This window comes from Aethalodelphis obliquidens, unplaced genomic scaffold (genome assembly GCF_003676395.1).
Source record: "Aethalodelphis obliquidens isolate GAN/ISIS:26980383/991018 unplaced genomic scaffold, ASM367639v1 scaffold51, whole genome shotgun sequence".
Classification (NCBI taxonomy): domain Eukaryota; kingdom Metazoa; phylum Chordata; class Mammalia; order Artiodactyla; family Delphinidae; genus Aethalodelphis; species Aethalodelphis obliquidens.
In genome coordinates, this window is record NW_020837995.1 from 10,433,101 (window position 1) to 10,445,739 (window position 12,639).

The following is a 12,639-nucleotide window of genomic DNA, read 5'->3' on the forward strand; positions in this document are numbered from 1 at the left end:
TATATATATATATATATATATATATATATATATATAAATAAATATAATATATATAGCAGTCCTGATGTTAGGCAATCTAGATCCACATCTGTACTGGTTACAGGCATTTTTTGCCCCTTCCTAGGTGATATGCCTATCACAAAATATCACCCTTTGGCTATACTAAGGATGATCATGTAAAGCCTCAATAGTGACAGGATATGAAATGAGACCTGGCCAAGGTCTTCCTAGTAGAAATGAGAAAAGAAACATGTGTGACTGCTTGAACCCTATTAGATTTCAGACCCATTTTAATGGTAAATAGCTAGAATTTCTACAAGAGAAACAGGATTATTCCTTAAAGTTTTTAACAGCAGATATTATATAATTGAATTGCCAGGAGGAAAAGACTGAAGTTAACTTCAGAACAATGAGGGTTTTTAGAAAAAATTAGAAATGTCAGTGAGAAGCTGGGTCTGAGCATATACATTTTATTAAAATATATGTGGGAAACCCTAGCAGCCATCTTCAGTATGTCAAATAAGAGAAAGAACCCTTGAACAGTTATAACAGCTTTAGTCTTGCCTCAAATCAAGTCAACCATAACTGTAGGGATGGGAGGTTAATGGTGGGTTAATTTCCGCATGACAGGAAAGAATACAGCATGCAAGTCAAATTGAAAGGTTCTTGTATGGGTCCATAGGCGCTTGCCAAAGGTCACAAAAGCCATCGTTATCTGATATACACCAGCCTCCTTAGTTCTCCCAGACTAAGAGCCTTCCCATTTCCAGAAAGTGAGATTAAGGTTAAGTGCAAATAAAATAAAACCGAGTATATGCTAGGACTGAGAGAGAGACTGCAGACTAAAAAAGACTGTCCATGTTCTCCAGTCAGTAGTAGCCTAAAGACAAAAATAGTTTTATTGTGCCAAGAATATTGGCCTCAGGCTTCCATCAAGTCCTAACACCCATCAAGTTAGTCAGTCTCAGGCAAACCACAAACCTCCTTGAGCTTAAGTCTCTTCATTTGCAAAATGGGGATAAAACCTGTCCTATCCTCTTCAGGGGATATGATAAGGATCAAATAAGATGCATGATAAATCCAGAAGAAAACTATAAAATAGCATACAAAAAGTTATATTATTATTGATCAAAGTGAAAGACAGAATGGTCCATACTAATGACCTAAAAAGATACAGGGATAGCTACTTCAAGAAACAAAACTATGCTGGCTCAAGAGTAGTGAATCACACGATTCAAAGACTTTAAGGCTACAGTCTGCAGGGAGATTAATATCTATAGATCTAAATCAAATGCTGAAGGATAGCTGAGGGAAACAAAAAAGAAGAGGAAGAAGTTAGGCCAGGATCTATGTCTCTGAAATCACTACTATGTAGCTAAGTTGAAAAAATAAATAAATAAAAGAACTAAATGCCTAAAACAAACTTTGCTAAAGATGAAGTGAGGACCCTAAACTAGGCAGCAAAGTGAACCATGGCCTTCATTTTATTTTATTTTTTTATTATTTATTTTGGCTGTGTTGGGTCTTTGTGGCTGCAAGTAGGCTTTCTCAAGTTGGAGCGAGCGCAGGCTATTCTTCATTGTGGTGCGCAGGCTTTCTCATTGTGGTGGCTTCTCTTGTTGCAGAGCATGGGCTCTATGGCGCACAGGCTTCAGTAGTTGCAGCACGCAGGCTCAGTAGTTGTGGCACACGGGCTTAGTTGCTCTGTGGCATATGGGATCTTCCTGGACCAGGGATCGAACCCATGTCCCCTGCATTGGCAGGCAGATTCTTAACCACTGCACCACCAGGGAAGTCCCTAAACCATGGCTTTTACACATAGTCACACATAGTCACACATAGTCACCTGATGGTGACTACAGTTTCAGAGCTGTGTGTGTGTGTGTGTGTGTTCATTCAGGGGCAGAGGCAGTGTCAGAGAGAATGGGGTGATTTCTCTCTTCTCCTTGTTGTAGTCATTACTTCAATGCTCCCTTTCTGAATTTCTTGCATCTGCTACCCAACCCAACTCCACTTTCCATCTAAAGGATAGGGGAACAGAGCTATGTTAATGATAAAGAGAAAGAGGAATGGCATTTCTCCTCTATCTCATCTTATTTTTAAATTTTCAAGCAGTCAAGGTTGATACTTGTGAAAATGGAAAACTAGAGCCCTTAAGGTAGTGAAAAGTGGAGAAGGAAGGGACAGGGACAGGACAAAACTCATATTATATCCAGCAATCCATGTGGGGATCAAAAACTTTGCAATGATGACAATCAATGAAGATATGCATCAACTAAATAGTTGACAGAGACAACCCTTCCACCTTTGGAAAAATCTGTTATCAGGTCTGTTTAAAGTTCCATCTGCGTAGTATAAAACATTCTGAGATGATACCAAGAATGTTGTTAATTTTATTCATATCTACTATAATTAGGTATTTTGATCAAAACTGGACAATTTTAAGATACATTTTCAAAGTAACCTACCTGCAACTGCATGACCACGTAGTTGAATCGATCATTCCTCCCACAGCCAATAAATCTACAAACATGGTCTTTCCCTGGATAAAAGAAAGAAAGAAAGAAGATAGTAGAAAAGGTTATACTATAGTTTCTCTTCTTAAAAATTAATAATTTGTTTTTCTATATAGTATTTTATGATCGAATGTAAAGGACCTATCTTAAGAACCTTAAGGACAGGAAATTAGTATTATTCAAATTTTCTACCCATCTCTCTCCATATCCTACACTGCTCTTTCTATAGTCAAATAAATGTTTACTAAATGAATAAACAAACAAGTAAATGAGGGAACAAATGAATGATAATTTATTTAGGAAGGAAAGAATTAAGAGGTCATTTCAGATCAACTTGCCCAGACATGATACATCTGAAAGCACAGAAGAGCAATAAATAAGAACTATGTTAGGAATATAAACCCTGAATTTTAGATATGGTCTGCCATTCACCATTATAGACTCAGTGAGTCCCTTCATCTTTCTGGGCCTTATTGATTTGGATTTGCTCAGCGGTTTTCAACCTGAGTTCCACATGTGAAATCCAAGGAGCTGCTAGTGGCTAGAATGCAGAGGGAAGCAGAGATGGAGCAGAGAGAGGCTAGGGTCCTGCCCCTGATTCAGCAAAAGCAAACAAAGGTGCTAAAAGAGGATCAGGACTGGTGGATTCCAGGGCCAGAAGAGGGAATCAGGCTGGAGAACAGTTAATGAAGGGAGGGAGAACAGAATGAGATGATGCTGGAGAAACAGGCAGGCACCAAATCCAGAAGGGTCTTGGACTCCACGATAAGGAATCTGAACCATATGTATAAGTCAATATTTTCCAACCCTGGCTGCTTATCAAAATCATCTGGGAAACTTTTTGAAAACTCCTAAACTTTATACTGATTCAGAATCTGTGGCAGAAGATACAGGATATGAGCTTTCAAAAGTTCTCTAAATGACCCAAAAGCAGACAGGCCATGGATGATTTTGAAACATCCAGGTATTTGGAAACTACTGCTGTGTAGTGAGAAGCATCTAAAAGATAAACACTTAAAACATTCCATTTTAGAACATCACTATGGTAGCAATGAGGAAGATCGACTACAGAGAGCTCAAATATGGAGGCAGAATGGTCACTCTGCTGACAGTTACAATATCTCAAGAGAAAGAATAAGGGTTTGAACCTTTTTTTTGAATCTTATGTATTATAGATAGATTAAAAAATAGGATAAATCTGAGAGATACTAAAGATATAGTTTTTGACTAGAAATTGGCACAAGTAAAAGTTGTACCAAAATAAGAGAATATAGTAGGTTGCATAGATTTTAAGGGATATCAGAATGTTGAGTTTGAGGACAACCAGTTGAATTCAGTAGACAATTGTAATTTCAAGCCTGGTGCTGAGACAAAAAGCTGAACTCCAGAAATACATTGGGGAAGGATTGGTTCATGGAAGGCAGATGGAACTACAAACATAAATGGAAGATTTCCAAGTTGAAAGAATAAATAATGAGAAGAAAAGAAACCGAAGAACAGAATTCTACAAAATGAACCATTTAAAGCATGAGCAGAAATAAAAGAGCCCATGAAGGAAACAGTAACAGCCTGAGAGCAAACTATAAGAAATGGATATAGATCACAGAATCCAAAGGAGAAGAGCATTTTAAGGTGGAAGTGGCCAGTGACAAATACTATAGAAAGGCTGAGAAGTGCTCATTAATATAAAAAATTAGGAAGTCACTGGTGAGTGGAAAGGGCAGAATCTAGTCTATAATGGGTTACAGAGTAAATGGAACATGAGACAATGAGGGCAATCTTTGAATAAGCTTGCCTAAAAAGAGAGGAAGTCACAGACCGAGAGCTAGAATGACAAATTTTGATAGACTGTTAAGAAATACATCCCAACAATCAAAAAGAATTAGTCCACTGACTGATTTAAAATATAAATACAGTCCAGATTTAAGTTAGTTAATAATTCCACACTTCTCTTTTGCATCTAGGTTGTCACGTTGTTCTCTCATTCTCTGTGCTTTTGTTGAAAAGGGCCATAACTAGCAAGAACAGGTGCAATGGGAACAATAATTCACAATGTGTACAATGTATGTACATCACCTTACATATATTTTACATATGTTTGCAAAACTAAGTCATCTAATAAATCGTAGTAAGAATGAAAGGATTAAAATGACCACCAATTGGTAACTTACTCTTTTCCTCAGCTTCATAGAAACAATTAAAAAATCATTTTAAAGTATTTTCTTATTATCCATTCCTCAAGATTCCACCTTCCTATCATGTAACATTTAAACGCAGCATCTCTATTACAAAGACGTTTAACTCATCTAATAACAAAAGGCCATGTGAAATTTAACTCCTCTAGGAATGCCCTTTTAAAAATATCTTTATGATAAGTCACGTCAGAATACTATTTATCTCTTGATACTAAAACCATCCTACTTTTAAAACGATAAAAATCAAATAAACTAGACCCTTTACTGGGTAACCAAAACACAAAGTCAGTAGCAAATTTTCTAGGATTCCCTGGTACATCTTCACTGCCTTAGGCAAGAGCTTAATGAGTTCTTATCTCATACATTATAACATAGTACACTACTGATCTTATATTTTAGATATATGCAATGAAACTACTTAATAAAGTTAGTTCAGTAAATATGTACAAATCTTTGGAAGTACGGAGAAACTACAATTTAACTGAAACAGTAACTCTTCACCACCACTTAGAGCAATTCTTAAAATAACTTTTATAATAACTAGTACAAACTGAGGTATCACTCCATGAGTACAGGGACCATGTCTGTCTGTTCTGTTACCTACCCCACAGTACCTGGCAAAGAGTGAAACACCTGACTGATATTTGTGAATGAACAAATTAATAGAAATAACAATAACTAATAAAGCATGCATAATAGGAAGCATACTATGCTAGGCATTATATTAATGTTTTATATGTATTTAATCCTCACAACTTAATAGCATAAGTATTATTATTTTCCCTATTTTTCCAATGTGAAAATGGCGGCTTAGTGAGGTTAAGTACTTTGTTCAAGACCCCACAGCTGGAAAATGATGGAGCAGTTTGATTTTAGAGCCTTTGTTCTTATCCATTACGCCAGAAACAAATGAAACAGATTTTAAAGTCAAGTAACACCTTGTAAATAAATATTAAAACTAAAAGATAAATAAAGACTATGACAAAACACAGACAAGAGGACCTACTATGTGCCAAAAATTAAAGTAGGCACTAGGAATACAAGATAAATTAAGACCCATGCCCTCAAGGAATTCGCAGCCCAGATATATAAACAAAAAATTGTAATACAGTATGATGAGCTCTACATTACAGACAAATTGCTGTGAACACACAGAAGATGTGAAAATTTTGTTTATGAGACTTTTCATGAGAGTTAAATCACTAAATTTTAAATATATGAGAAAAGTATTCTAAGAGGACACAAAGTGTGAAGGGTCCAAGCATATGTGAAAGATAATTAATAGAGTTAACAAGCCTAGAGGGCTGGATAATAGTTAAAAGGTAGGCTCAGGTGGGGGGCATGCTGAGGCAAGAAAAGTACACTGAAGTCTTATATGCCACATAAAGGAATTCAGATTTGACTCATTATTAGATAATGGGTGACAGTTGGGGATGGGAGGAGGCAGTTCAAAGGTTTTCAAGCATGAGAGCTACATGATTTGGCCTGTGTTTTGGAAAGGTAATGCTGTTCACCATTAGATGCTGATTTATGTAAGAGATTAAGGCAGGGAGATCAATTAGGAGGTTAAAACGACAGACGAGGTAATAGGAGGTTAAAACGACAGAGGAGGTAAAAGATAAGGAAGGTTCAAATTAAAGCACTGGGAGTGAGAATTAAGCTTTCAAGTTAAGCTTTAAGAGACAGAAAAGACAGATTATGGAAGAGAAGAAAGTGAAGGAAGACTTTTAGCTTAAGCTAAGTGGACAAGGTAAACTGCATTAATATAAACCAAGACAAAAGTATGAGAGGGGATAGGGCTTCCCTGATGGCGCAGTGGTTGAGAGTCCGCCTGCCGATGCAGGGGACATGGGTTCATGCCCCGGTCCGGGAAGATCCCACATGCCGCGGAGCAGCTGGGCCCGTGAGCCATGGCCGCTGAGCCTGCGCGTCCGGAGCCTGTGCTCCGCAACAGAGAAGCCACAACAGTGAGAGGCCCGCGTACCACAAAAAAAAAAAAAAAAAAAAATTTCTGGTTTGGGGATTTTGCACCGATTTATCTATAGGACATGCAAGTTGTGTTAGAAATTTAAGGGTAGAGTTTAACAGAGGTCAACTATATAAAGTAATAGATCTGTGTATTGTCAACGGAGTTGACTACCCAAAGAAGATGGATAGTTTGAGAGAACTGGGTCAACGCCAGAACACCAACACGTCAGGGAAGGAAAAAGGAAATGGTGAAGGAGATTGAGAAGGAAATCTATTCAGATTTTCTATTTCTTCATGAGTCAGTTTCAACAGTTTAGGTCTTTCTAGGAATTTGTCCATTTCATGTAAATTATTTTTTTGTCATGTAGTCCATAGCATTCCCTTGTTATAATCCATTTTATATTTCTGTAAGGTCAGCAGAAATGTCCCCTCTTCCATTCCTGATTTTAGTAATTTGTCTTCTTTTTTTTCTTGGTCTGTCTAGCTAAAGGTCTGTCAATTTTGTTCATTTTTTTAAAGAACCAATTTTTGGTTTTGTGAATTTTTCCCCATTGTTTTTCTGTTTTCTTCTATTAATTTCCACTGTAATCTTTATTATTTCCTTCCTTCTGCTTGCTTTAGGTTTAATTTGCTCTTCTTTTTCTAGTGTCATAAGGTGGTAGGTTAGGTTATTTACTGAAGATCTTTCTGGCCTCACAATGTAGGTGTCTACTGCTATAAATTTCCTTCTAAGTACTGTTAAGCGGTACCCCGTAACTTTTGGTACCTTGTGATGATTAAGTTTTAAATAAGGAATCTGTAGAAAATCACTTTTGAATCTTAGAAGGTAGGGTCATTAATGCCATATATGATGCAGGACAACCTATTATTTTTCTTTGAAGGAGACACAATACTGCTGTAAAGAAAAAATGTTGGCTTTGAGTTAGATTTCAGCTCTGCCACTTAGTAATTATGGGACCTTGAACAAGTCTCTGTTTCCTCAGCAGAGCTATTGAAAAAAATTAAATGAGATAATATATTTATAAATCATTTTCTTGATTAACTATTCAGTGTTCATTCCTCCATACTAACAGCACCCAAATTTCCCTTGGGGAACGATCTTCCTCAATTGTATATCCACTATCTCAATGAGTCTGATTCACTCTCCGGCAAGGCTGGGCATTAATTGCTCTAAGTCAATCAGAATAATCTAGAAATTGAGATCACTTTGGTGATGGAAAGAAAACTAGATATTCAAGACTTAAGATAATCAATGCATGATATTACTCTAACAAGTATAATTGTTTCAGGGATGTTCTAATCAGAGCAAAACTCAATACCTTCATATAATTATGAGAAGCGATGTTACACTTAAAGAGAAAGAATATAGCCCCCTTCCAGTTGCTATGGGCAATCGTCTCTCAACTGTGAAAGAAACCAACATGAAGATAAAGTTCACAATATGGAAAAGATAATCGCAGGAAAAAAGAGCATCGAATGGACAGCCACATACAAAAGAATGAAAAGTAGACCCTATCTTATACCATATACAAAAATCAACTATCAACAATCCATCAAAATGGATTAAAGACTTGGCCATAAGACCTGAAACCATAAAACTCATGGAAGAAAACACAAGGGGTAAGTTCCTTGACATCAGCCTTGGTAATGATTTTTTTGGACTTGACAACAAGGGCAAAGATGACAAATGCAAAAATAAACAAGTGGGATTACACTAAATCAAAAAGTTTCTGCACAGCAAAGGAAACCATCAAAATATAACTAAAGCATATCCCACCTCTAAATCTTTCAGCTTGGTGTGCAGGAAAAGTGCATGTGCTCAAGACTGCTTGAGCTAAATATCAGCTTTTTCACTTGCTAGTTTGTTACTTAACCTCTACAAGCCACATGAAGAGTAAGATAGCACTTACCTCAAAGAGTTACTGCACAAGTGAAATCAGCTAAAGTATGTCTAATCCTTAATATACTGCCTGGTACCTAATAAATGCTCAATATATGCTCCCTATTACTATCATTAAAGCTTAGTGATTATGAGCACTAATTTTGGAAGGAGACAGACATAAGTTCAAATCTTGGCTCTACTGACCAGGCTCACCTAGCATGTGCCTCTCTTTGGCACCATCCATTCTGTCAAATCTGACTGTACTTCAGTGGACCAGGCCAAACATGTCCCATAATGTCACTACCCACACACTATTCATAGGATATCTCCCCCAAATAACTGTTTTTATCATTTGCCTGCTCAAGAGACCATAAACAATAATGCCTGAAGAAATAAGATTAAAATGGTGAGCCTGGAATTCAAGATTCATTCTACATTACTTATCAAACCTCATTTCCTTCAGTTTAACAAGAATTATACATTCTGAAGTCTGTTTCTTTTTCATTGTCCCTCACAAATGTTCTACCTTATTTTTTGCTCACATTTATTTCCCTCAACCTTGCCTCCTCAAATCAAATACAGCTCTTAAAAATCTAAATATCCCTGTAGGAGGTAATATTAACGAATTAATACTCAGGATTAGATTTTCAGATATTTAGCAAGTTAGTCACCGAGCCAGGCACTGAGGGGGAAAAAATAAACAAGACAATTAAAATAAGAGTTCCCTAGAGACAAAGAAGAGCAGCAGAGTCTGGTGCACAGATGGAACTAGAGAAAGAAGAGAAGTCAGCAAGGCAGCACTGATCACTAGGAATCATAGGTTGTTAACCACAAAAAAACACAGCATGGAAATATATCAACAAACGAATTTTAACTTTCTGTTTATGTGTCTACTCTTAGAAATCTGCTAAAAGACAAAAGGAATCCTGAACATACAAACCAGATCTTTACCAACCACTCAAAATATCACCCATAACCTAAACAATCTTTTTGTTCTTACAATTTCAGATGATCATCTACTATTCTTGCTTTCAAGAGCTTAAAACTATGGCAGGTGGTGGTTTGGTGGTCCACATCCCAGTGTTAAATATTAATAAGAGTAAAATGTCATGCAAAAGGCAAGTAATTTTACATAACTTGCTGCTAGAGGAAAGTAAATCAACCAAAATGGGCATCAGTTATTTTTCTTTTTAAATAAAAGAAGCCATTCAGTAATAAAGTGAAAACCTGAACCAGAAGTATCCCTAACCCATTAAATGGGGATGTTCTGGAATTCAAAGAACAAATTCCAGGTTAATTACAAATTAGCAAATAAGGGGATTCTGCAAAGCTGGACAATTAGACTACTAAAGATACAACAAAAGTAGCTTCCTTATCTATCTATCATTTACTCCTCCTATTTACCCACTCCTCACCAAAAACAAACAAATCGTATCTACCCTAATAATAACTCATAAAATATCCAAACCAATGGGAGATAGAAAAGTATAAGGCTAGGTCCCTTCCTCAAAGAATTTACAATCTTGTTAGAAGCAATAAATGTATTACAAGACCAATATAGGCAGTACAAGATCAAATTATAGCTTATAAAAATGAAGAATAAGCATTACAGAGAAAGCAAGAGATTAAATTAGAATACATCATAGAGCTCGGAGCTTGATTGAGTTAACTTGACAGTGATACCAAAAGAAGGAAGGGTGTCTTCTAAGCTAAATCCCTAGGAAAAATAATTCAGCCAAGGAGCCTAAGGAATAAAGGCTTCTATCAGCATTCATGAGAATGCCCATCTAACAATCCTTTAGGTTCTAAGTAGCTCACCAGGAGCTAAAGGCAGAAGAAAGTTTCCAAACTCTTCAGTCTAGATAACCATTACAGGGAAGTTCATCATTTAAACAAGACTATCCTATCACAACTATCCTATCCTGCCAATTTAAAACTAGCAGGCTTTTATGATTAGAATGAAAAAAAAAAAAGAGCATGATTTCCTCACCCTATTTTTAAAATGTACTAAACTATTACAAAAATGTATAAACAAATATATGTTTAAAAAAAGAAAAGATAAAGAATTAGGAGACCACTACAAGAGGCCCAATATCTGCATAATAGGTAGGTGTTCCAGAAGAGAAGATAGATAAAATAAATGGGTGGAAACCACCAACAAAATAATTCAAGAAAATTTCCCAAGAAAAACTTTCAGATTGCAAGTTTCAATAAAGGACACAGCCTGGCCTACTAAATGAAAATACACAAATGGCACAACACTGGAGAAAAAGAAAAAAACAAGTTGCCAAAGTAATAAGAATCACAATGGGAATTACCTTTCTCAACCACTACAGTGAGTCTGAAGACAAATTTCTGAAGTAAAATTATTTTCAATCCATAATTCTATATCCAGCCAGTGTTTTTTAACATCAGGGCAGACATGCAAGAGAGGTCTCAAAAATATATCTCCCACGCACCCTTTACTCAAGAAGTTAGTAGAGAGGTGCTTCACTAAAATGAGAATAAATGAAAAAGAGAAAGGGATTCAACAAGGCATACAATACAAAAGAGAAGCAAGGGGAGTCCCCCGGAAGAAACTGCGGGGTGATCCAAGGACAATAGCTGTGAATGTAGAAAATAACCAGGCCTAGCTGGAGCAGACTAGGAGGTTCCTGAAGTGATTTCCCTAAGAAGAAGAAATTAAGAATTGTTGTGTTTATCAGTAATTCATTCTTTTTTATTACAGAATAGTATTCCATTGTATGGATATATCACAGCTGATTTAGCCATTCACTCCCTGAAGGACATATTTTTGGTAATTAAGAATAAAGCTGATATAAATATTTATGTGTATGTTTCTGTATGAATGTAAGTTTTCATTTCTTTAGGTTAAATGCCTATGAGTGGGACTGCTGGGTCACAGAGTGAATCCATATTGAACATATGGTAAGTATATGTTCAATTGTTTTCCAGAGGAGCTGTATCAATTTGCATCCCCTCCAGCAAGGTATGAGGGTTCCAGTTGCTCTAAGTCCTTGTCAGCACTTGGTATTGTCAAAAGTTTTATACTATTTCAATAGATGTGCAGCAGGAATTCACCATGACTTTAATTTGCATTCCCCTAATGGCTAGTTATGTTAAACATCTTTTGCTGAGCTGATATTCCACTCTATATCCTCTCTGCCAAAGCCCATTAAAGATTTTTAATTAGATTGTTTTCTTACTGTTGAGTTTTCAGAGTTTTTACATATTCTGAATATAAGTCCTTTGAAGGTATGTGATTTGCAAATATTTTCTCCCAGTTTATAATCTGTCTTTTCATTCTCTTAACAGTGTCTTTCACAAGCAAAGCTTTTAATTTGATTCAGTCCAATTCATCAGTTTCTTCTTTTATCAATCATGATTTTGGTATCATGTGAAACGACTTCTTGCTTATACCAGCTCACAAAGATTTTCCATGTTTGCTTCTAAAAGCTGTGTAGCTTTATATTTCACATTTAAATGTGGTACATTTTATTTTATTTTATTTATTTTTGAGATATAATAGCTGATATTTATTTAGTGCACAGGACATGTAACATCTCATTTAATCCTCATGGTGGTTCTGAGGTTGTTAAGACAATGTCAAATTCCAGTTCAAAATTCCAGTTCAGAAGCAATAATCAGGACAAATATTGTATTATTATCAGAGACAATTTCAAATGAAAATATAACTTTCACAGATCAATATGCATCAAACAGTACTGAATCAAAATATAAAGTAAAAATTATAAGTACAAGAAGAAATGAGAGGGCTTCCCTGGTGGCACAGTGGTTAAGAATCTGCCTGCCAATGCAGGGGACACGAGTTTGAGCCCTGGTCTGGGAGGATGAGGTGCAGTACGTTTTAAGTTTATTTTTGTATAATGTGTGTGGTTTAGGTCAAGCTTCACTATTTTTGTATTTGGATGTCCAATTGTTCCAACACCACTTATCAAAAGTGCTATTCTTTTTCCACTTTGCAACTTTGGCCATATTTGTGTGAGTCTATTTCTAGAATCTATTTAATTGATCTATATGTCTCCCTTTGCCAATATCACAGTCTTGATTGTGGTAG

The 12,639-nt window shown here is 36.1% G+C and overlaps 1 protein-coding gene across 3 annotated transcripts in view; it reads right to left on the reverse strand.

The window, feature by feature from the left end:
• Nucleotides 1-12,639, reverse strand: part of TTBK2 (tau tubulin kinase 2) — a 145,782-nt gene that overhangs the window by 75,212 nt on the left and 57,931 nt on the right. For all 3 annotated transcript variants that reach the window (XM_027084066.1, XM_027084067.1, XM_027084068.1), the window contains one exon: nt 2,469-2,542. In XM_027084066.1, coding sequence (XP_026939867.1) covers nt 2,469-2,542 — 74 coding nt within the window. The remainder of the gene's footprint in view (nt 1-2,468; nt 2,543-12,639) is intronic.